Source organism: Musa acuminata, chromosome BXJ1-4 (genome assembly GCF_036884655.1).
Source record: "Musa acuminata AAA Group cultivar baxijiao chromosome BXJ1-4, Cavendish_Baxijiao_AAA, whole genome shotgun sequence".
Taxonomy (NCBI): domain Eukaryota; kingdom Viridiplantae; phylum Streptophyta; class Magnoliopsida; order Zingiberales; family Musaceae; genus Musa; species Musa acuminata.
In genome coordinates, this window is record NC_088330.1 from 41,570,913 (window position 1) to 41,593,713 (window position 22,801).

Here is a 22,801-nt window from a genome sequence, read left to right on the forward strand (position 1 = left end):
GATTGCGGTGCGTGTTCTTTTGGCTATGGATGATGAATACTTGCTTGTGCAGTCCTAATTAGAAGATTAATCATCAATGCGGAATTGTTTCCCGAAAACCAAAGAACCGTAAGAACATAAAGAAGATATTAGCCAACATTTTATGTAGAAATGAGACTCATCAATGTTGATTTTTCTTGGTTGAGATCTCATCACTGCCTCCAAAGAGGTCTCAATAATTAAATCTTAATCATCACATCGAGTTATTTTTGTTGATACATCTGAATTGAATCTCTATCTTTCAATCAAGTATTTGAATTTTAAATCATCACAATCCGTACCTTTTTTGTCCTTTCATTTTAATTTTTTATTAGAAGATATACTCCCAAATGCCCAAAGAAAATTATATATATATATATTTATTTATTTTATTCATCATTCACGGTCCACTTGCCAACCCGTTCTGTAGTTTTTCGTCTCGGTGGGACCCACTGACCCTGCGACTGAGAAACTCTGGACCCTGTCCTCGGAACGCACAGGAAATCCGCGAATCCGGAACAAGACCGGAGCCGGTTCTCTCGCAGCCGCCGATCCCCAAACGCCGCCTCCAGCCACCCTCTCGCCGGCGACGATCAGAGGTACCTTCGTGCCCTTCGATCGCGATTCCGGCCGCTAGTTCCTGGCTTCCTTTCTTCCGTTCTTCCCTTCTCCTCCTTTCTGGATGCTAGGGCTCTTGTCCTTGTTGGGAAATTTGTGGATCTTTTTGCCGTAGCCGCGTTTATGGGCCATGTAGCTGCCTCTCTCCCAGAACATATGTTTCGATGTATTTCTGTTCTTGGATCTGGAGTTCCTTTTTGGGATTTTGGGGGTTTATTCTATTCCGGAACGATGTGCTAGGGCAAAGATGAATACTTGAGGTGCTGATTTAATGAAGAAGATTGTCTAAGACAGCGAATTTTACTTTGTTAGTGATTCCATTGAGGTAGTTTGGAAACCGGAATCGAGCTCATCACCATTTGATGTTCTACCTTAGTAGGTTCGTACCAGTTCTGATCAAAATATTTCGAGTTGGCGCTCAGCATGCTGAACAGATATAGTGACGAGACTGAATGAAAAGAAGAGATCGAGAAACAGAGGGAGTGAATTTAGAAAAAAGGAAAGAGAGAAAACGATATTAAACAAACAAAAAAAAAGGAAAATAAAAACTAATGCTGGCATAGCACTTTAGCTCCGGTGGCTTTGCCTTTTGTCTGATGATTCTTCTCTTTGTCGACATCAGACTATAATGGATTTTCATGATGATGAGCTTTAGAAAAGAAGCATGTATCGGTTAGTTTCATTGGTGGCATAAAAGATATGTATGATAGCGCGGTCACCGTGTTAGGATTGTAGAGATTATATCTAGTGAGTTCTCTACAACTAGAGTTGCTTCAAGTTTATGTCTTTATCCTACTACATTCATTATACATTGGTAATGAACAAACTTGGTAGTCATATACAAGATATATGAAATGTAAGGTATGAGGATAAACCTTGAAAATTAAAGATTGTAGATTCACTAGGATGGAAATAGATATATGAAATGTAATTTTAGTAGTTTTGGATATCTTGGGTTTATAATTCAATAGGATTGAGAGATTAATGAGGATATTGTTCATAGTACAAAAGCTGGGTGATTAAAGTGGGCAAAGATGTTGGAGGTTTTGTATAATCATCAGGTACTCCTTAGATTAAAACAAAAAATAGGATACTTATTATGCTAGACGTGCTTTATGTGTCCAATTGTTGGGTGGTTTCATGTACAAAAAGTTTGTGTAATTGATGTGAAGATATTATGGTGAATGACGAGGAAGGATTGAAAAAGAAATATTTTTTTTTTAACAAATAAGTCACCTTGATAGAGGATAAAATGAAGTTGATTTCAGTGGTGTGAAATGTAAAGGAAGACCTAAGAGGACTCCATTGAAACAATGAGAAGATATTTGAAATGCTCGTTATCTAACAAGATGTATTACTGAAATTGAATCACGGGAAAAGAACCATGTAGCCAACGACAACTAGTTAGGACTTTATGACTTGTTATTGTTGAATCAATCTGGCTTTCGTTCTTATGAACTACTTGATGAAGCCATGTAGATTTTCATTACATATTGTAAGATGTCCAATTTTGTTTATCTGAAATCAAATTCAATAAGATCATTGTGAAGGGGTATATTTTTAGAATGCGTTCAAATTATTTACTGTTTTAAGTATTAATGATTATAAACTATATGACCTTTTAGCTTTTCCTAAGTGATTTAGTGATAAACCTGTGTAATCTCTAAATGCAGACAAGAGCAACATCAAAAGTCAATAACTAAAACATTTAATGTAATGATTTTGAAGTAAAATAGGAAAATACATAAGCATTGTAAAAGTGAGGTAGTTTAGCAACATCAATTCCCCTATGTCATGAACTAAATATACTGCCACTGGAATCAAAGTCAATCCTAATGAATCCAAATTTTTCCCTTAATTTGCACATCATGATGGAATGGAAATTTTGCTTTGCTGCAATGTTTTCACATATTGATTTTTTCCAAATTACCTTATATCAATGTTTAATTACTTGCAAATCTTGACTTTGTTTAGCCAGAAACCACAGATCATATTGTGGTGTCTTGCTTTTGCATAGCCCTAGCCCAACTGTGGTATTCTTTAATATGAGAATCTGGAAAAAGCCCTAAATGACATGAGATGGCTGCAAGTAAGATCTGACAATCTGAATCCTCTAATAAGGTTAAATTTTGTTGGTTCTTTAGTGCATTCTTGAAGGATCAACCTCTCGGAGGTAGGCATGCTATCCATTGTGGTTCAGATGATTCAAGGTACCTTAATCTTGTCTTTTTGACTGCTCATGTCTTGTGTAACTTCACAGTATGAAATTTATAATTATTCTTAGCAACTCGTAATCATTTTTCAGTGCAGTCGATAATTGAAAAGATTTGAATTGTGTGCAGAAATATTGATCTAGTTGGAATTATTGTTTTCAACATAAGGCAGATAGGGAAGATGTACGTGTTTGGTGGTTGCAGCACAAAGAGGAAAAAGAACATTTTTGTTGCCCCCACTGTAGTTTTTACTCCTTTGCAGCCTGTGACAACCGTAAATGTTGGTGCCCATCCACCAGCAGTACAACCATTACTGCATATGTGGCCAAGTCCACTGGTCATATTGTCTCAGGCTACTCCATGGGCTGCACAACCACCTAATTCATCTATATCAGAACTTCCTTCTGTGCATATTGTTAGTCAAAAGGTGCTTGTCCTTCCATTTTTCTTGTTTGATTATCATACGTTTCCTTATGAAGCTCCTGGAGTTATGTTTCTGTATGTGCCAAATGATTTAGGTACTTCTCTGAAAATCAGCTTTTGGAACTTCTGACCAAAAACATATCTGATACGAATATTTGACCAGAATAGCATGTTGGTGAGCAATATCTTTACCAAAAAGAAGCTTTAATCAAGAACTAAATATATCCAGTTGAATAATCTTTTAGAACTGAAAAACAAGGAAAATATATATTGAAATCAAAGCTTATTGCGAATTTCTCTTATGGAAAATTTTTATCTTCCAAATTGTGAAGTTGTTTTTTATTAATGTAATAAGAGGCGATTCTTCTCGCTAATTAAAAAAGTTTCAATTTGCAGATGTATTTGTTTAAATTGAATAGTCCTAATCCCGTAGTATGTTATGTGAACTTTGAAATAGAGGGGGATTGACTAATGCATTAAACTGTTTTCTTTTTAAAACTTCAACTTTTGTGATTTCTAAATGTGCTTTTTGTTAAACATTCATAGGGTGGTCTTTTTTTAAACTCTTGTGAGGGAAACACATAACTTTGGATGACTTCTAGTTGTCAGTGAAATGTAATTGTCTGCCAATGCAATTTTTTTTGTCTACTTTAGTTGAATTTTCTTTCAGTATACTCTTTTTTGCTACTTAATTAATTATATGAATTTTCTTTCAGTATACTCTTTTTTTACTCTGTTGATCCAAAGACAATTAATTATATGAATCAACAGGGAACAATGAGTGACATGGCAAGTGCTGATGCTACAACATTGGGAGGTAGCATGAAATGGTTACCTAGGGTTGATATGTTGTTTGACAGTGAAAGTGATGCATATGAGTTCTATAATACATATGCTGAGAATGAAGGTTTTATTGTCCGAAGATCATCGTCAACAGTATCAGCAAAGAATATTATCACTAAGAGGACATTCGTGTGCTCAAGAGAAGGCTTTCGAGAAAAGAAAAAAGGAGAGAGAGAGGTTAAGTGCCCACGAGCAGTAACCAGAATTGGTTGCCCAGCATGCATGACCATCAGGCTCACACCTACTGGGAAATATCGTGTGACAGAATTCGTACCAAACCACAACCATCAACTCGCAACAGTGGCCACCTTTGATAAATTGAGGGCCAAGAAGTTGAGACGCAATGCTCGAGTAGCAAGAGCCGGCTTGGTCGATGATACAGTGAGAATACCTGAGTTTGAAACTGAAGATGAGGCCTATGAATTCTACAGTGCATATGCTGGAAGGATGGGATTTCGTGTTCGAAAAACAAGTGCGACAGTCACCACTGAAAATGTAATGACTAGAAGGATGTTTGTTTGCTCAAGAGAAGGATTCCGTGAGCAGAAAAAAGGAGAAAAGAGAGTTAGGAAACCACGAAAAGAATTTAGAACTGGTTGTCCTGCATGTATGGTTATTAGAAGAACATCTACAGGCAAGTATCGAGTGAGTGAGTTTGTTACATTTCATAACCATCAGCTAGAATCTTCTTTATCTACTGATATCTTGACAACTGAGACTGCAGAAAATGGTTCAGATCATGTTTCGGACATGGCCAATGAATCTGCAGATGATGATGTTCCCAGTCAAGTCATAAATCATCAACATGGCACCTTGCTTCCTCTAGATAATAGAAGTTACCTACATTCCAGGCGGATGAAGGCTATTCAAGTAGGTGATGCAGGGGCTACATTGGAATATCTACAAAAGATGCAAGAAGATAACCCATCATTCTTCTATGCAATACAAGTTGACAAGTTTGATAATTTAACCAACTTCTTCTGGGCGGATGCGAAGTCCATGATGGACTTCTGTTACTTTGGTGATGTCATATGCTTTGACACAACCTACAAGGTGCTTGGTTATGGTAGGCCATTTGCATTATTTACTGGTGTTAATCACCATAAACAGACCGTTATATTTGGTGCTGCTTTGCTTTATGATGAAAGCACAGAATCTTTAAAGTGGTTGTTTGAGAGTTTCAAAACAGCAATGAGCGGAAAACAGCCCAAGACAATTTTGACAGATCGTTCTCCAGTGATTAGTGAGGCAATAACTGCAGTTTTTCCAGGTACAAACCATCGCTTCTGCGTTTGGCATATCTACACAGATGCTATTGTGCAACTTAGTCAAATATTCCATGGATCAAGAACTTTGGCATGCGATTTCAGCAGATGCCTATTTGATTGTGAAGATGAGGAAGAGTTCTTAAAAGAATGGGAAACAATGTGTGAGAAGTATGATCTCAAAGACAATAAATGGGTGGCTAAGCTATTTGAGGAAAGAGAGAAATGGGCATTGGTATATGGACGTGAAACATTTTATGCAGATATGAAAAGTGTCCAACAGAAGGAGAGCATAAGCACTGAGCTAAAGAAATATTTAGGCAATGGAAAAGAACTTCCGAGCTTTTTTGAACAATACGAGAGAATATTATCCGAGAGACGGCATGCTGAACTACAAGATGATTTTGATGCTAATCAGAGTACTCAAAAGCCACCTTCTATGCGAATGCTGAGGCAAGCTGCAAATGCTTACACTCCAGCTGCATATAGAATGTTTGAGAGGGAATTTGAATTGTACATGGATTGTATTTTGCTCAGTTGCAATGAATTTGGGACATTATCTGAATACAAGGTCATGGTTGAGGAGAAACCTAAAGATCATGTTGTGAAATGTGATTCTTTAGATAGTTCTATGTCTTGCAGTTGCAAAAAGTTTGAGTTTCTTGGGATACAATGTTGTCATGTGTTAAAAGTGCTAGATACTCAAAACATTAAAGAACTTCCACCACAGTACATATTGAAGAGGTGGAGGAAGGATGCTAAGACCAGAAATCTAAATGAAGATTTTGCTTTCCCATTTGATGGTGATCCTCAATTATCACTAGCAGATCGTTATAGTTATCTATGCCGCATTTTCAGTATAGCTGCAGCACATGCAGCAAAAACTATCGATTCATACACATTTCTTGAGAGTCATTCAGAGGCGCTGAGTAATCAGTTAGAGCAAGTTTTACATACAAGCTCGCTTGAGATGCCTGCTGTGATTCCTGCATCATGTGATCGACTACAAAATCCAGTTGACACTGTGGTTGCTGAAAGTGTGCGGTAGAACAAGATTAGTCCATTTTCCGGTGGTGCAGCTCATGGTACAGATATACAAGCGCATGGTTTTATTAAAATATGTCTATTTTATATACGGTTAGCTTATTTTAACATTTAACTGCAGTGTCTGCCTCTAGTTTATTGATCTTCAATAGCTAGACTATTTATATAAGCAGGATGCTTGGTCATAACAGTTCATTCTTAAACAAGTACTTATTTTGTTCCACGGATCCTTACTGTTTGATCATATCGGACTCCATTTTTTCTGTTAATAAGACTATCATGCAGTAGTTTGTATCAACCCACTCGAGTTGTCGATGTTTACCTTTAAAGTGTTCCTGTTTTACTGTGCAACAGTCATATTCTTGCGTTTGCCTATCTGAATATCTTTACACGTCTTGCGATAAAAAAGCTTGTGTTTTTAGTGAGATATTTCTTTGGATTCCATGCAGGACCTGTGTAGCTTGATGCATGTCTTGCGATAAAAAGCTTGTGTGCTTCTATTTAGACGTTTCTTTGAATTCCAAGCAGGATTACTTGATTCCATACAATCCCCATCTGCATAACCCCAACAATGACGAGGTTTGTTGGACATCCAAAGATGATCTGGAGTTCTTTATGGTTTCATTTTCTGCTAATGCAATTATGTTCGATCATGTTGCACTGGATATTGGTTTGCTTTGTCATTTTATGGTCAGCAATCCTGTTTTCCATTAATGAGAGGTCATTCAATTAATGCATGCCATTGGAGAACATGAATTGGATTAGCTAAGTCGGTTTACACGTTCTAAGAATGCTAGCGGACGATGTTAAAGGTTGTGTATTGATCGATCAAACCTTTGACAGAGTAGTAGGCCTAGGGTACATGTGGGTTCCTTTCTCCCTTGAAGGCTTCTTCTTCTTCTTCTTCTTCTTCTTCTTCTTCAATTTGTATAGCTTCATTTGCAAGGTACTTAATTCATTCCTTCATCCCACTGTGTTCTATTTGCAACATTAAAAGCAGTAACTTTATGATCAACAGATGTGTGGAATTCCATGATTTATGACTTTTCAATGATGAGTGTAGTCTATGTTCTCACCAGGATTTGGTAATCTTTTTCTCAAATATTTGAGTAGTGTGAGGCTTTAGGTGATTAGTTTTTTTATGCTACTTCAGCTGTCTTTTCAATTATTTTTCCTGTTGAACAGAAAAATCTTTCTTAGTATTACTAGTTATTGTTTCAAAACAAGAAAATAACAGTTTTTTTATACCCTCAAGATTCTTCTATGATGTATAATACAGGGCACAGATGGAACAGCTAAACCTTCCATTATTGTTTGAGGTTTCATAATTACTATATAAATAGCTGATTAACTAATGATTTGTTTGATTAGCATAGATTAATACATTTAATGCCACCATATTATTTAATACAATTTTAGTTTATGATTTCGTTTAATAATAATCTTTATTTATTATAAACACTGGTCATATGAGTCATAATTAATGTATGTATTTTAATGAAAAGGCTCATAATTAATTATATATATATATATATAGTAATAATCTTTCACATAATTAAGGATTTGATCATCTGATCATTGGAATTAGTATCAAACGTCATCATCAATCTATTGATGGACTTCGATCGAAGAAGACTCTATTAAATCCATCATCTCATTACCCACTAATATTTCCTATTCATCTCAATTTCAATCTATACAATCTGAATTAAGTCGTCATATATTAACAATGTTACGTCAGAGTCTCTCGGAAGCTTCCGTGCGACGAAAAGCCAAAAGAGGCAAAGCTCCCTTGTGTGTGTGTGTGTGTCTCTCTCTCTCTCTCTCACGCGTCTTCAGCGCGTCCGCCGTTCTGCTCCGAAGTCGAAGTGCGACATTTTGGTGGAAGAAATGAAGAAATTGTTATTCGGGAGCATCCTTTCGGCTGCTCCGATCCGAAGGGAGGAGCTTCCTTTCTCCTTCGTTTAAGTGCCATTTAGATATACGAGTTTCTTTCTTGGAGGGCACTTGAAGTTGGTCCGGTCAAAAGGGGAAGAAACCTTGGGCGATCTGTGAATCTACTTGCCAATTTGGGGCTCTTCTCTTTGGTTACACCAGAACGTTGCTCTCTGGCGTGATTCGGTCCATCTCTTGGCGCGTACTTTGTGCGTCCTCTGGATTCTTATTGAGGCTTCGAGGCTTTCCTCCTGTTTGTCGACTTGACAGTGGTGATCTCGGGTGTGATTTGATCCATTTCTTGGTTTCTCAGGTAGAAAAGGAGCCGCCTTCGGACGTTACTAGTGGGATTCGTGCCTGCTGTTTGACGTGGTTTTTTCTGATTTCGTGCGAGGGAAAGGAGCGATCTTTGATCGACTTCTGGGTTCTTACTGAGGCATTGAGTCGTGTGCAGTCCGTCGGTGCGGATCTTGTTTGTATATTATTTAAGGCGGCTACTTTCCGGTTTTAGCTTGCTGGAGTTGATCCGCTCAAGGATCAAAGGCCGCAGAAAATTGAAGGGTTATTTCCCCTTTTTTTTCTTGCGCTGATCGTGTCGCCAAAGCTAAGCTTTCTCTTTCTGGCAATCTCTAGCAACTTCATTCCGGCTCTTGGTTCTGGAGATTGGTTAGGAGCACTGTTTTCTTATTTCAAAGAAAAGGAGCCACCTTTTCGGTTAATTACTGTGATGTTCTGGGAGGACACTGGAAGATACAAATTTATCGCATGCGAAGATTAGTCTCACTTTCTAAGATCAATCAGAGAGATTATGGCTTTAATCAGGATTTTTTTGATCCCTGCATATATGGTCTTGTTTCTGGTTCTTGTGCCAAAAAGATCAATGGGGAGACAGCACCAGTTCTTCAGTTTGACTGATTCTCGTTTTCCCAATCAGGTGAGAAGGATGCTCTGTTATAGCTTCCACCTTTCTTTCTTTAAGATTGTTAATGAAATTAAAATTTATAACCTAATAAAAAATAGCCTATTTTTTGGTAACTAGGCTTGAAAAACCTCCATTGACGGTGTTGTAGGTTTAGTTGTTTGTGAATACTTTTTCATCTTCTAGAATTCATCTGGAGGGGTGTACAGTTTCCATCAAGTTAATTTCTTGTTTCATTGAACCAAATGGTAATTAGTTTGAAGGAAACTATGCAAATAGAATATGAATTAGCCAGATGATATGAACTATTTTCCTGCAGCTGGCCTTTGAACTAGATCAAATGTTCATATGGTTAGTAGATTTGATATGTTAATACACGAGTTTAGATTTTCGATATCTGCCATGACATTTGCCACATTTTTGCTTGGTGGAGGATTCAAGAAGCTTCTTTTTTCAAACATAAGCTGTCTATATTGTTATGATAAAGGTGACTTGGGGTGGAAATTTTTGTCATTCCTCTTTTAAGTATGCAGTTTCTCCATGTTTGTCTGGATCGAAGAGGGGACTATATATTGTTTTGAATTTTCATTGACCCTCCTGATTTCTACCTCTGTCTCACACCATTTTTCTCCTTCCTTTCTGTTCTGCCATCCTAGGTTGTAAAGATTATCCTAGTTGATTCCCTGACTGCTCGTCTTCGCAGGTTGCTGTGACATAGATTGGACTCGTACCAAACAGTTTTTCAAAGTCTAAATTTCTGGTGCAGATTTGTTTTAGTTTTTTAAGTGTTAGTATACGGTGCCTACCAATTCGTTTAAGTTACTGCAATGCCTAACAATTCATTTAAGTTACTGCAATCATGTTGCTCGAAATAGTGAAGTGCAGTCATGGATCTTTGTGCTTTCCTCTGTGTTACAACTTCCTTGGTTGCTATAAGCGTCATTTTATCATGCTTTCTGGAAAAGTTGAAAAAACTTTACATCAGAACTGAACAAAAAGAAGAGAGCAGGAATATGAACAAACAGATAATTATGCCTTGTTGGTAGGGGCTTTCTTTATCTCTATTTGTGATTATCCTGTTCTCAATTTTATTACTTAAACCAAGCATTGTTTTTCCAATTATGGGTATACATGAAAACCATGCTGAATCTTCATGCTAGATCTTCTTTTGCACTTTGGCCACATTTCACCTGGCACTAGCAATTAGCAGTTATGTTGGATTCTCTAATTTCTTGTCTTTTCTTTCTCAAGGCTGTCTATTATCATTAACTAAGCTTTTTCATGGCAATCCTTTTTAATGTCATCAATCATGATTCACTATTAAGATTAATGGGTGATGTTGACTATGGCATTAGTCTATTTTTCACACCTGGAGTTATCTTGAATCTTAACAAAATCTCTATAGTTTTGACATGTATGTCCTTATGAGGCATGTAGATGCGCAACAAAAGGTCATCATGTGGGCATAGTTTACATGAATATAAACACAAATACTGTTAAGGGGTGTGTGGTGTATGTACAAATTATGAGCTTTGGTGGTATAATACAGAAAGGTTTCGATATTGTTCCCTCTACATATTCTTTCTATATGTGGCAACAGTTTCTTTTTAGAACATCAAAATTCAAATGAAAAGTCAGTTTGTGCTTGAACCTAACGGAGGCAATTATACATACTAAAATTTCATAATCTGTCTGTGTCATACTTGTCCTATAATTCTTCCCTGTTCTATGATTCATCAATACATTAGTACTCAGATCATACTTGGTATAGCTCCATAGTAAACATTGATATTGATAGATGCAGCAATTTCAGGTGCAAAAGATGTTGCTTGATTGTGATCTACATCTGAAAGATATAATAGAAATTAAGAAAAATTTAGACTTATCCGTGTTGGACAGCATGGTCAAGGATTCCAGACAAATCTATGTAAAAAAAGGATCACATACGGAAGACAATGGAGACAAAGTTGCTGCTTCCCTGTCTCCACAGCTGGAGCACTTGTTTCTTGAATGTTTGAGTAAACAGAACCACCCAGCTCATGATCCAGGAGAGGTGAATAATCTGAGAAATCGGTACCATTATCTTGAGCAGTTACTTGGATGGTATCCTCATTCAAGGAGGTATCTGGCTGATCAGCCGGCCCATGCACCTGCACCAGCACCAGTTATTTCCTCTGCCCACGCTTCATCTCCATCTCCAAATCTTTCGTCTGGCTCTCCAGCATATGGTCCAGCACCTTCCTCTATCCCAGATCCTCCTCCAATTCATGCTCCTCCCAGCAGATTCTTTCCACCACTATATGACTATATGAGCCCAGACACAACTCCAACTTCACCACCAAAGAATAAAGAGGACAGGAACAAAACAATTATTGTTGCAGTTGTTTTAAGCACAGTAGGCACATGTTTTATTGCAGCAATTCTCTTTATTCTATATAATAAATGCTGTAGAGACAAAGTTTATTCAGGTAACAGCATAAGGGATGATAGGCCACTTCTAAATTTGAGTTCGAGTGACTTCTCTGGTATGAAAATTTTATTTGTTTGTTCCCTATAGTATGAGCTTAAATTCTAGATGCTGACTTTGTAATGTGTTTCCAGGGTCTTCACAAAACCCTTTTGGCATGGCAAATTTAAGTGAGAAGAAACAGTTGGGGGCTTTTTCTCGTAAAGCTCAACCAATTCATGCTGGTAATGCTTCATCTATGAATGTTGGCTCAGCTGAAATTCCACCATCCAAATTACACTCAGGACTTTCCAATTCATCAATAGAGCTTTCTAGTGCACCTACCATTGGATCAGCAGAGGAACCTACTTCTCCACCTCCTCCTCCACAGCCTTCACTACCTCCACGACCTCCGCCACCTTCACTACCTCCACAACCTCCGCCACCTCCTCCTCCACAGCCTTCACTACCTCCACGACCTCCGCCACCTCCACCACCTTCACTACCTCCACAACCTCCGCCACCTCCACCACCACCTGTAATGACTCCTGCGGTTCCAAAGGCTGCTCCTTCTGCTCCTGCTCCACCCCCTCCCAGACCCAAAAAAATACCTGGTGCACCCCCTCCACCTGCACTGAAAGCTACTTTCCCTCCTCGTCCACCACAATCAAACCCAAGTTCATCAAGTGTACCTCAGCCTTCTTTCCTTGGGCCAAAACACCCTGTATCTAGTGATGATGCACCAAAAACCAAGCTCAAACCATTTTTTTGGGATAAAGTCCTTGCAGATCCTGACCGCTCTATGGTGTGGAATCAGATTAAGTCAGGCTCATTCCAGTAAGCTCCTTTGTATCTGATCTTTTGGATCATTTTCATAGTCTTATACTGTAAATAATAACTTTTGTTTTTAGATTTGATGAGGAGATGATTGAAAGTTTATTTGGTTACACTTCTACTAATAAACCCAAAAATGATGGAAAGGAGTCTTCATCAAAGAGTCCTGCTCAACATGTTCATATTCTTGATGCCAAGAAGTCCCATAATTTGGCAATTTCATTGAAGGCACTGAATGTGAAAATAGAAGAAGTTTGTGATGCTCTTATGGAAGGTTAGTTTTTCCCTTGTATATTCAGGGACTTGCTTTATGAAACAAATTCTATTAGTATTGGTATCAGAAAAAGAATCATGTCAGCGAATTTTTCATGATGTCTCAAACTTAATTTCATTTCCTTTTGTGATTGATTCCTAACCTATTTGTTGTTAGCGGTTGTAATTGGATTTCTATGAGACAATTAAGCACCCCAAATCACAATATTATCTCAATGAACCATTTGACAGAAGTACATGCTTTTGTTACTCGGTCATCAGGGTTCGAGCTGCAGATAAACCACCCTGCTTTTGGGGAGAAGGCTGCTTATGCCAACCCTTCCCAGACCATGCTTTGGTGACATCTTTCTATATCGAATCACCCTTTCTTTTGTGATTCTGTTAAGTTGTATTGCACCTTGTGGAACAGTATTACTCGCTAGGAAATATTGGATAAAGTCCATGAAAAAGAAAATGTTAAAAAAGGGTGTTTTAAGATACTCTTGTACATAATGCATACATGTCTCTTGTTATAATGATTTTCCAAATCTTGGATTTTGTTGTATCTTCTCTTTTACCTTTCTGGTGAGATAGCTCACTTGCATGGAGATTATTATTCATATGACAGTGTGCAAACTTTGTTTCTTTCATTTCATGCCAACTTATTATGTCTGATACTTTTTGTATTATTTTCTAAACTAAACAAGACTTGGTACGAATCCTTTAAATTCAGTGCTATTTTTTAATTTGTGCATTATGATAGTTTATATTAATTTTCTGAACAAGGAAATGAGCTTCCAGTGGAATTACTCCAAACGTTGCTTAAGATGGCTCCTACATCTGATGAAGAGATGAGGCTTCGGTTGTATACTGGTGATATTTCTGAACTTGGCTCAGCAGAACAGTTCTTGAAGGCATTATTGGATATTCCTTTTGCTTTTCAACGCCTAGATGTGCTTCTTTTCATGGCTTCTCTGCCAGAAGAAGCAACAAGTGCCAAGGAGTCATTCTCAACACTAGAGGTAAGATCTGATCCAGCATTCATTTTTTTAATCTTGGCTTCTTTTGTTATCTTTAGTCATTAAACTAGTTGAAGGCTGCATTAAAACATCTTCACTTCAACTGAAATGTAGAAGTAGATGTATTTATTCTTGTACCTTGTCATGAATATTTTGATGATTCCCAAAACTTGTAGGATACTTCAATATATGTTAGGGCATGCAGATGACCCTTATCTGGTATTATAGAAGGAAAATACCACTTAAAACTCAATGGATAATTCATGGACCAACATTTCATGTTTTGAACCACAAAACTACATCATCTACTCATTTATAAACTTATTAACATATAGAATACATGTCAGGCACAAGTAGACCAATTTTGAGAAGTCCTCCAAGCATATGTTGGATACTGACAAAACATATGTATTTAAGTTCTTTCATTTACTATGGATGTGAATGGCATCCTTAATGTTATTTATAATTTCTGTAGTAATTCTGATGGGAAAGTTGTTTTGTCTTGAGTTATATATCGTGGTAATCATATGTTGTCTAACATGTACCATTTTTCGTTCTTGTATTCTCTTATATATTTATAGCAATGAGGTAACATTGTAGCTGGTACTTGCCATGCCAACAACATGCATTTTCATATTTTTCGAAAATTTGCCATATTGACATGTCAATTTGATCTTGTCCTTTTATGCCATGCCCATGTTTCACAGCAAACCATTCTAAGATCCCTGTCAGTTTTTCATGGCTGTCCTTGTCAGCAAAGAAAGATTCCAACCATGATAATTTGACAGGAGATTGAATTTTACCATTTTACTAGTACAATGCTCTATGTTATCTTTTCATCAGCGAGGTTCATGGTCGTCACAAACTTGAAAATATTTTTCTCAAGGCACTGTATTTTATGATGATTGCTATCTTCATAATGGATATCCTTTATTTCTTATACCATAGGAAGTACAGCTTTTACAAAACTAGTTATAGACATGGATATTTGTGATTTACATGTTCTTTTTCGACATTACTCTTATCAGGTGGCCTGTGGAGAGCTAAAAAATAGCCGGCTATTCTTGAAGCTATTAGAAGCAGTTCTTAAAACTGGCAATCGCATGAATGATGGTACCTTCCGTGGGGGGGCACAAGCATTCAAGCTTGATACGCTCTTGAAGTTGGCTGATGTCAAAGGAACAGATGGGAAGACAACATTGTTGCATTTTGTTGTCCAAGAGATAATTCGATCCGAAGGTGTGCGAGCTGTACGTATGGCCAGGGAACAAAGTGGGAGCATCTCTAGTGTGAATTCTGATGATCTTACTGATGATTCACTCCATGAATCTGAAGACTACTACCGTAAGCTTGGTCTCAAAGTTGTTTCAGGTCTTGGAGACGAACTTCTAAACGTCAAGAAAGCAGCATGTCTGGATGCCGATGCGTTGACAACTTTGGTGGCAAATCTTGGACAGAGGTTGGTGAAAACAAAGGAATTCTTAAATACAAGCATGAAAAGTCACGAGGAAAGTGGGTTTCGTCACTCGCTTAAACATTTCGTGGAACAAGCTGAAACTCAAATAACTTTCCTATTGGAGGCAGAAAAGAGAATAAGGTCATTGGTAAAGAAAACCACCAACTTTTTCCATGGAAATGCAGGGAAGGATGAGGGGTTGAGATTGTTCGTGATTGTGCGGGACTTCCTTGTGATGTTAGATAAGGCCTGCAAAGAAGTGAGAGAGGCACCAAGAAAAGTGACGCAAACACGTAAAAACAGAGAAATATCGTCATCATCAACAGTACCAGATCCACAGCAGCTGCTTTTTCCAGCGATAAGGGATCGGCGAGTTGACAGTTCCAGCTCAGATGATGAGAGCTGACTTTAGCTAAAACAGGTAATGTTTCACTTTTGCTAATTAGCTATTATTTTCCTAGTTGGCAATTGATGGGGATACTTCCTTGCTTGGCTGCTCAAAAGTCGACGACAGTACAAAGGATTTACTAGATGTGATGATCCTAAAGCATAGAGGAAAACCTATGATTGGAACTGATATTACGGTTTGAGTCACAGGAACAACCTTTATGCTTGTGTGTATATTGATCAACCCTGAGATCGATGAATCATCGACAAGGGGTCCTCAAGCACTCACTGGATAGTAGTTTGTTCAGAAATGATCATGTTTTCTTTAGCAACCAAGCTTAGCTGACTCAAAAATTTTTGATTGTAGCTACAATTACCAGCTAAGCTGAACTGACCCTTGAAATTTTGATTTGTAGCTGCAATTCAATGAAGCTAGTGTTTATGGTTTAGTTTATCCTAGCAGTAAAAGTCATTATTACTGACAGTACCCAACACAATGGATGTGTAGTTCTCATTTTTCTTGTGTGGTTGCCGCAGGGCTCATATGGTGCTGGAGGCTACATATTGAAAACCCAGTTGTAATCGACTTGCTGTAATCACTAGAAAGCTGAGTTCTTGGAAGCTTGAATTAGGGTGCGCCATGGCATCAATGGAATGATACAACACACTCAGATTTGGGTCCTCGCCATTTGCATCAGGAAACTAGATTAGGCTTGTTTTCTTTGTAGCAGTTGATACTGCGTAGAAAAGCTTCAGCATAGTGAATTTTGAATCATGAGTTCAATTCTTTCATTATACATCATCTCTTGGAAGCTAAAAAAGAGTACTTTTTGAAGAGGAGAAAATATCATCGATTCTCAAAGACATCAAAATATCTGAGCACCACAAAACATTCCTCCAGCAGATGGTATTCTCCACTGTGACAGATTAATCCAAACATGGCCTAACATTTCCTTTGGCTTGAGCAGTAGCTTTGGCATCCAAACATCATTTAGCCAGATTCGTAGACCGAGACAAGATACATGATGGTACTAAGAACGTAACATTCATGTTTGGATTAATACAATCCAAGAACCTAACATCATTCCTCCAGCAATCTCATTCAAACAGCATATGTTCTTAATACAAGTAAGTTCATAGAGATAAGCCATCAAAGATGGGTTCTACTTAAGAGTGTCACTGGATGGACCACAAGAAACATGCAACAAGAAGAAAGCTAGTTGGGCAATGGTAACATATCCTTGATGGAAGGCTGAGAGAGCCCAATGTGCTACGCACTACTCAAAAACCATGAATCTTAATATGCTCCTTCTTCACAATTCCAGCCTGCACCATACAAATCAAGAAAGTTTTATCACCTTTAACCACCAGATCTCTCTCCTAATCACCACAAAAGTAAATTAGGAAGTGCCAAGATATAATGCAGTACCTGAACTAAGAAGCTGGAAACATTCTTCCTCTGATCACCTTGAAGTTGAATGACCTTGAAAAAGGAATCATTTCATTAGTAGAGTCAATACGACCACTAGCAACACTATATCGAGTTAAAAGATCGGTTTTTCCCTCCTCTTTCGACATATCTAAAAAAGACGGTAAAACAATACCTGCCCCAACTCTGGGTCTTGGACCACAGTACCATTACAGCAGAATTCCTTTTTCAGATCCTTCAAGATCTTATTGTAGCTGAATTCTTTCTTTAATCCTTGCACAGTAGTCAGACTCTTCCTGCCGTTCCGCTGTTGTATGCGGATGTGCACATAATCCTTTGTGCCAGCACCAGAGTCCTCAGCATTAGCATCAGCAAAGGGATCTACGGTAGAAGAGACAATATGGTTATTTGTCTAAAGTTAGGCCATCGCAAAACACCTAATAACGTAGAAAATTGCATAGAATGAGATTTTTTTGACACACCAAAAGCGGTTGGGATCTGGACGTTGAGATCAGACATGAACACTGGGACTATCGAAGGGGATTGCCGAAAACGATTTGCTGGCTTCGAGAGCTGGAGTCAAATTCCAGAACCATGCAATACAAGTCGACGTTAAGAGCAGAATTCCATACGACATTTGTACAGCACACAAGTAGTACCCAAGATGGTTAAAAAAAAAAAACGTTGATCACAATTCACAATGCTTGGAAGGGATGACCAAATCATATTAACAACAGTGGCAGGAACAAATTAAATCAGAACAGTTACATGTAGCATATGACTAGCAACAAAATTAAAGCATCCAGGCATTGTTATCATAAACAGGGGCAGTCTGTGACATACAAATATGAGTTTACTATGTCATGAGGCATATTTGAAGGCAGCAGGGGGGCTATGCAACCAACCTCGAACAATTGAAGTCCACAGATTCTGTGAACCAGTGTTACATGCTAAAGGAGTTAAATATATGCAATTGCTTTATTAGGCTTTGTGCAGTTTCTTCTGAAATGGTGAAAGAACCATCATCAAACCTTTTTTGAGGCTCAGTAACAGAAATACCAATTCAAGAAAAGATTCAAGAACTAAAACAACCAAATCAACCACACAATGGTGAAGGTTGAACTCTGTATACAAAGGGTTAGTCTCACCTTTTTGAGTTAAAAACACATGAACAGATAGTAATTCGCAGAACAAAAGGCAACAGCATACACCCCTTCTTATTCTAAGACAACCAAGTCAGATCCATCCTATTTAGTTGACATATTGAACATCAAGTAACATCATCTTGATTGCTCAATTGTTCTGTACACATCCTACATCATCGTGAAGGACACAACTTATATACACCCCCCTTGTTCTAAGACAATCAAGTCAGATCCATCCTATTTAGTTGACATATTGGACATACAAACATTAAGCAACATCATCTTGATTGCTCAATTGTTCTATACACATCCTACATCATCACGAAGGAAGCATCTTATATACACCAATAGTTGTTACCTAAGAAAAAATCCCTAAATCGCTCAAGTTGATGCGACATACTGCAGATCCACAACCAACGATTCCTAAATTGCTAACTCATAGCACGTTCGCAACCTATTTCAGACTCAACATGCTGCAAAGAGCAGGAAAAAAGAAATCCCTTTTTTCTTTAAATTTCCTTCTGCAAGGGTAGATGTCAGAAAGAGGAAAAGAGCATACAGAACAAAGATCGTATCTTCGTCCTCAAGTCAAGCTTCTACAATTTCCCGGCGGACAAGAAAGAACCCCATGAGAGGAGGCAGATTCAACACAACAGATGCCAGAAGACAAAATTGAAGAAAAAGAAGAAGCAAAAGGCCAAGAAAAAGATTTATCTTTAGCCAAAAGAAGCATATAGAACCACATATTCATCGCATCAATTTTTCTGTACAAAGATAGGAGAAATCTTCGCTTACCTCGCTGAGGACCAGATGAATCGACCCTCGCTGGAGATCACACGCGATGACAACACCTTCCTCCACCGTCTTCGCTATTTATAGGGAAGCAAAAGAAATCGAGATCGAGAGATGTGTAGGGGCATCGAATCAGATGTCGATCGATTCGGTAACTCGGCACCGCGTGAAAGCTACGGCAAGCTGTTATGCGAGACGCCCGCATAAGGATCTCGGTGCTAATGCAGTTATCGGACATCATCACGAATCACGAAGTGCAACGGACGGGCAGGATGTCACGTGGCGGTGCGGGTACGATGTCCGCATAGAAGCTTTTCCTTCGATGGTGGCTTCTGGCCGTGGATTCTGATTCCAACGGATGTGATCGTCTTATCATGTCGGCATATATATATATATATATATTTCCTTCTTTATATTATTCGGCCTTGCACGGCAAGCAATGCGGCCGACGGGCCCCACGAGTTGGCGTTCTCGTGGCGCAGTGTGCTCGGCCGTTGACCAGTATCGTTTTAGTATTTAAGTATATTAAAGGAAGAATATTTACTTTTAGATATTATGTTGACATGATAAGTCTAATTGACATATTAAGTGTCGCAATGGAATATTAACATATTATTTTTTTATTCCTTCTTACTCTCTTTAATGTATTTTATGATAAGAGTTTAGCATAAATATACATCTTGTAAACTTAATAATTGTTACTTCTATAAAGAATGGATAGAGAGTGCTCCGTATGTCTTCGTCCAAATACATCCTTGGGTTCCTGATGTTTTATGTCACGCATATGAGGAAGGAAATGCTTCTACCAATTATAACACATTGGAGCTTAAATACTTATGTCCTTATTATGTCATGAATGGATGCGTTGTATATAGGTGGTACCTATGATACCTTACCTTAATGGACGCATTACATGTGAGGAGTTGCTTTGTTTGGTTATGGCGTATTGGGTGCCATGATATATATAATATACATGTGTTCAAGATGAATGCATTAAACATAATAATATGTTTTGTTGGCACATGGAATATTCTAGACTTCATGTTTATGTTCTGAATAGACACACATTGTCTCGTTTATTATGCACTGTGCTTTTTTATGATTCATAGTCAACCTGCAGTGTCCCTTTTCAAAGGGTAAATTAACAATCAACAATATTACTAGAACAACACTTTATCAAGCCTGCAAGAATGTAGAAGAAGAAACCAGCATCATCTCTTTGCACCTTGTTATAGCTATGACGCAATTTAATGAAACAATTTCGATAGAGCAGAGTAATTAGATGCTAAACCGATACATGTCCAGCAACAAAGGATTACAACTCCATCACCAAATGTTCGTTCATAAAAGCTATCACCAAAATAGTCGAAAATTTCATAGCTGAAACTACCTATAGGTTCCCCATTGTTCCTAAGAGAAAATTATTGTGATGTTAAGTGAAGGATTGATCAGACATTAAGACATCTGACAGAATCCTCAGCAGGACCCCACTAACAAACAGCAGCAGCGGGTCGACTAAGCCCTCTTCTTCCTGGATGACGAGGCATGAGACGTAGAAGTGGCACGTCGAGGTCGATAGAAGAGTCCGCGCAAAATTGCTAAAAGGGCAAAAACCCCAAAAGGAAAATAAATTTGAAGCAGCTGCTCCGATGCTTTGCCTGAACCCAGAAGCTCCGCCATTATAGCAGCCTGAAATATGTTTGATTTCAGCATTATCGATGAGCAGGGTACAATGACAGGAACAGGTTTAAACCAAATTACAGGATATATAAAGTTGTCTCTGTTATCAGATACAAACATCAACGGTAGCCTACTATAACCTGATGTCATTACAGCTGATGCGACTAGTTCATGTATGTTGGTCAATAACAGTGACCAAAGATGATAAAAGATTTTCTTAATCCCTGTAAACAAGTATCAAAAGAAATGATATGCCAACTTCTTGTACTTATCTAGATTCACCAAAGAGCAGGATACAAATTAGCACAGGTTCCCTTTTTATGGGACATGAAGAAGGTTCACCGGAGAGTTATAGACAAGTTAATATGACGACAAGAAAAGAAGCCAACACTTACAACTCAATTGCTTACTAGAATCCTAGTGGACCCTGAAACTACAGCCAGCACCAGCCCTCAAAGATATAGTCAATCTGCTAAATTTCGATGCCAACATACTGCAATTTAGTGAAATGCTTGGAGAGGTATGTCATTACCTCTTGTAACAATTTGAACCCGAGTTCACTATTGCTTCATCCATATCTTTGACCTCCAATCCATTAAATTTCTTCTTTGACACATTTGCTTCTATTTTGTAAAAGCATAACCTTCCTCATTTTATTTACAATCAATATAAAATTCTGCTCAAGGAATAAAAGAAATATGGTTCTACATCACCCCTATTAAAATGTTCCGCATCAAGGACACAATATATTAAAGAAAAAAAAAGGACTGCTTTAGCATCGGATCTCATACCTTTAGAATACAAGAAAAAAACTCCCACCAATCAGAAAAGAGAGTTTAAAAGGAAATTGCAAACAAACGAAAACCAGAAAAGATAGCTTCTATTGGTGAAGGAAATTAAAATGATCCTTGCATTGTTGAAAAAATAAATTAAATAATAGGACTATCCTAAAATATAACATAAAAAGGTACAAGTCATACATGTAACAAAAGCATTAGACTTATCACATCATATATCACTTTATATTTAACTAACAATAACAACTTCAGCTGTCATTTCCAACAATTGAGTTTTCTGAATCATCATTAATGCAAGATTATATTTGGCAAAAAGAAGGTCATATATGAACCATTCACGAAAAGCATTTATGACAAAAGCTCGTTATGATGCTGTTTTCCAGTGATTAATTCTTCCCATTGCTTGAAAAAGTTTCATTTTATCCACTCACTAGATCAAGCTTCATTTGGCTAGCAAGAGTTGCGTGATTGGTGTATCAACTTCAACAATAAAAATCCAACTATCAAGCCACCAACTCGGACAACCTCTTCGATTTAAGTCAGAATCAAACTCAGATTGCTTTGGTTGGCTCCCTAGTCATTTAATCAAGCTCAATTCAAAAACAAAACCTTTTATTCTTTCTTGAAAAAGAAGATGGAAGATCGACGTCCTTATATTGGCAACACCATTGGGATTGCTCTATCATGGACCGAAACTAAGATCTAACTGCAAACCACAAGCTAAGAATGAGAAGAAAAAAGAACTGATGGATCCAAAAATAAAAATGAAACCTTTTCAAGCAACAACAAACGAAAAAGAAATCCGAAAGAGATGCGATGCTTAGATGGAGGGGGAGATACCATAGAGGTGGCAGTGGAGACGCCGGCCATGAGGGAGGTGGTGGAGACCCAGGGGCGACGGGCGAGGATGCCGTAGACATTGGCTAAGGAAAGGGGCCAGACGAAGGCGATGTCGACCCACACGAGGCCGGTGAAGAAGTGAGGCTTCTCGGTCACCAGATAGTCGCCGAAAACCTCGCCATACCACTGCTTCAGCTCCACCAGCGGCGCCGGGTAGAGCCACCCGGGGAGGCAGATCTGGGCGACGATCAGCGGCACCGCCACCGCCACCACACAGGAGAAGAGCACCACCACGACGTTGACGAGCCCCGAGATGAATCCCATTCTTCTCTCTCTGGTCTGAGCAACAGAAGACCTCCGAGGAAAGAAGGGGAAAAGGGCACATGTATGTGTAAACCACGCAAACTAGCATGGCTAACTGCCGCGACGGCGCGGTGCCACGTTCG

The 22,801-nt window shown here is 38.3% G+C and overlaps 4 protein-coding genes across 10 annotated transcripts; 2 read left to right on the plus strand and 2 right to left on the minus strand.

The window, feature by feature from the left end:
* Positions 1 to 440: 440 nt before the first annotated feature.
* Positions 441 to 7,475, plus strand: LOC103982550 (protein FAR1-RELATED SEQUENCE 5-like). Of its 3 annotated transcripts, XM_018825553.2 has the most exons (5): positions 442 to 617; positions 2,781 to 2,846; positions 2,979 to 3,276; positions 4,044 to 6,465; positions 6,874 to 7,475. In XM_018825553.2, the coding sequence occupies exons 3-4, from the start codon at positions 3,031 to 3,033 to the stop codon at positions 6,426 to 6,428; spliced, it is 2,631 nt and encodes an 876-aa protein (XP_018681098.2). In that variant the 5' UTR covers positions 442 to 617; positions 2,781 to 2,846; positions 2,979 to 3,030; the 3' UTR covers positions 6,429 to 6,465; positions 6,874 to 7,475. The 3 variants fall into 3 exon arrangements, with proteins under 3 accessions (XP_065035435.1, XP_018681098.2, XP_065035425.1); XM_065179353.1 differs by lacking the exon at positions 6,874 to 7,475 and having other exon boundaries at positions 4,044 to 6,722; XM_065179363.1 differs by lacking the exons at positions 2,781 to 2,846; positions 6,874 to 7,475 and having other exon boundaries at positions 441 to 617; positions 4,044 to 6,722.
* A 728-nt stretch (positions 7,476 to 8,203) lies between these two features.
* Positions 8,204 to 16,474, plus strand: LOC135671338 (formin-like protein 5). 5 transcript variants are annotated; one of them, XM_065179398.1, is made up of 8 exons: positions 8,204 to 8,672; positions 8,760 to 9,293; positions 11,077 to 11,803; positions 11,880 to 12,561; positions 12,636 to 12,832; positions 13,597 to 13,832; positions 14,858 to 15,706; positions 16,210 to 16,474. In XM_065179398.1, the coding sequence occupies exons 2-7, from the start codon at positions 9,168 to 9,170 to the stop codon at positions 15,689 to 15,691; spliced, it is 2,802 nt and encodes a 933-aa protein (XP_065035470.1). In that variant the 5' UTR covers positions 8,204 to 8,672; positions 8,760 to 9,167; the 3' UTR covers positions 15,692 to 15,706; positions 16,210 to 16,474. The 5 variants fall into 5 exon arrangements, with proteins under 5 accessions (XP_065035470.1, XP_065035466.1, XP_065035457.1 ...); XM_065179394.1 differs by having other exon boundaries at positions 8,204 to 8,568; positions 8,673 to 9,293; XM_065179385.1 differs by having other exon boundaries at positions 8,204 to 9,293.
* A 202-nt stretch (positions 16,475 to 16,676) lies between these two features.
* LOC135671361 (protein translation factor SUI1 homolog 2) lies at positions 16,677 to 19,191 on the minus strand. Its single transcript, XM_065179428.1, has 5 exons — positions 19,042 to 19,191; positions 17,584 to 17,674; positions 17,277 to 17,482; positions 17,102 to 17,155; positions 16,677 to 16,998 (listed from the first exon to the last, which is right to left on the minus strand). The coding sequence occupies exons 2-5, from the start codon at positions 17,618 to 17,620 to the stop codon at positions 16,954 to 16,956; spliced, it is 342 nt and encodes a 113-aa protein (XP_065035500.1). The 5' UTR covers positions 17,621 to 17,674; positions 19,042 to 19,191; the 3' UTR covers positions 16,677 to 16,953.
* Positions 19,192 to 20,231: 1,040 nt separating this feature from the next.
* LOC135672645 (uncharacterized) lies at positions 20,232 to 22,719 on the minus strand. The gene is made up of 2 exons (XM_065181141.1): positions 22,356 to 22,719; positions 20,232 to 20,727 (listed from the first exon to the last, which is right to left on the minus strand). Exons 1-2 carry the CDS (start codon positions 22,677 to 22,679, stop codon positions 20,554 to 20,556), a joined length of 498 nt encoding a protein of 165 aa, XP_065037213.1. The 5' UTR covers positions 22,680 to 22,719; the 3' UTR covers positions 20,232 to 20,553.
* Positions 22,720 to 22,801: the final 82 nt, after the last annotated feature.

Bases quoted from the DNA above. Each gene is read 5' to 3' on its own strand.
- LOC103982550 (XM_065179363.1), top strand. From the start codon at position 3,031: ATGTACGTGTTTGGTGGTTGCAGCACAAAGAGGAAAAAGAACATTTTT. The intron at 3,277-4,043 runs GTGCTTGTCCTT...ATGAATCAACAG, and splicing joins TGCATATTGTTAGTCAAAAG to GGAACAATGAGTGACATGGC.
- LOC135671338 (XM_065179385.1), top strand. From the start codon at position 9,168: ATGGCTTTAATCAGGATTTTTTTGATCCCTGCATATATGGTCTTGTTT. The intron at 9,294-11,076 runs GTGAGAAGGATG...TGATATTGATAG, and splicing joins ATTCTCGTTTTCCCAATCAG to ATGCAGCAATTTCAGGTGCA. The intron at 12,833-13,596 runs GTTAGTTTTTCC...TTTCTGAACAAG, and splicing joins TTGTGATGCTCTTATGGAAG to GAAATGAGCTTCCAGTGGAA.
- LOC135671361 (XM_065179428.1), bottom strand. From the start codon at position 17,620: ATGTCTGATCTCAACGTCCAGATCCCAACCGCTTTTG. The intron at 17,483-17,583 runs GTGTGTCAAAAA...CTTCTACCGTAG, and splicing joins CCAGATCCCAACCGCTTTTG to ATCCCTTTGCTGATGCTAAT. The intron at 16,999-17,101 runs GTACTGCATTAT...TGTATGGTGCAG, and splicing joins TTTCCAGCTTCTTAGTTCAG to GCTGGAATTGTGAAGAAGGA.
- LOC135672645 (XM_065181141.1), bottom strand. From the start codon at position 22,679: ATGGGATTCATCTCGGGGCTCGTCAACGTCGTGGTGGTGCTCTTCTCC. The intron at 20,728-22,355 runs GTATCTCCCCCT...AACATATTTCAG, and splicing joins TCTCCACTGCCACCTCTATG to GCTGCTATAATGGCGGAGCT.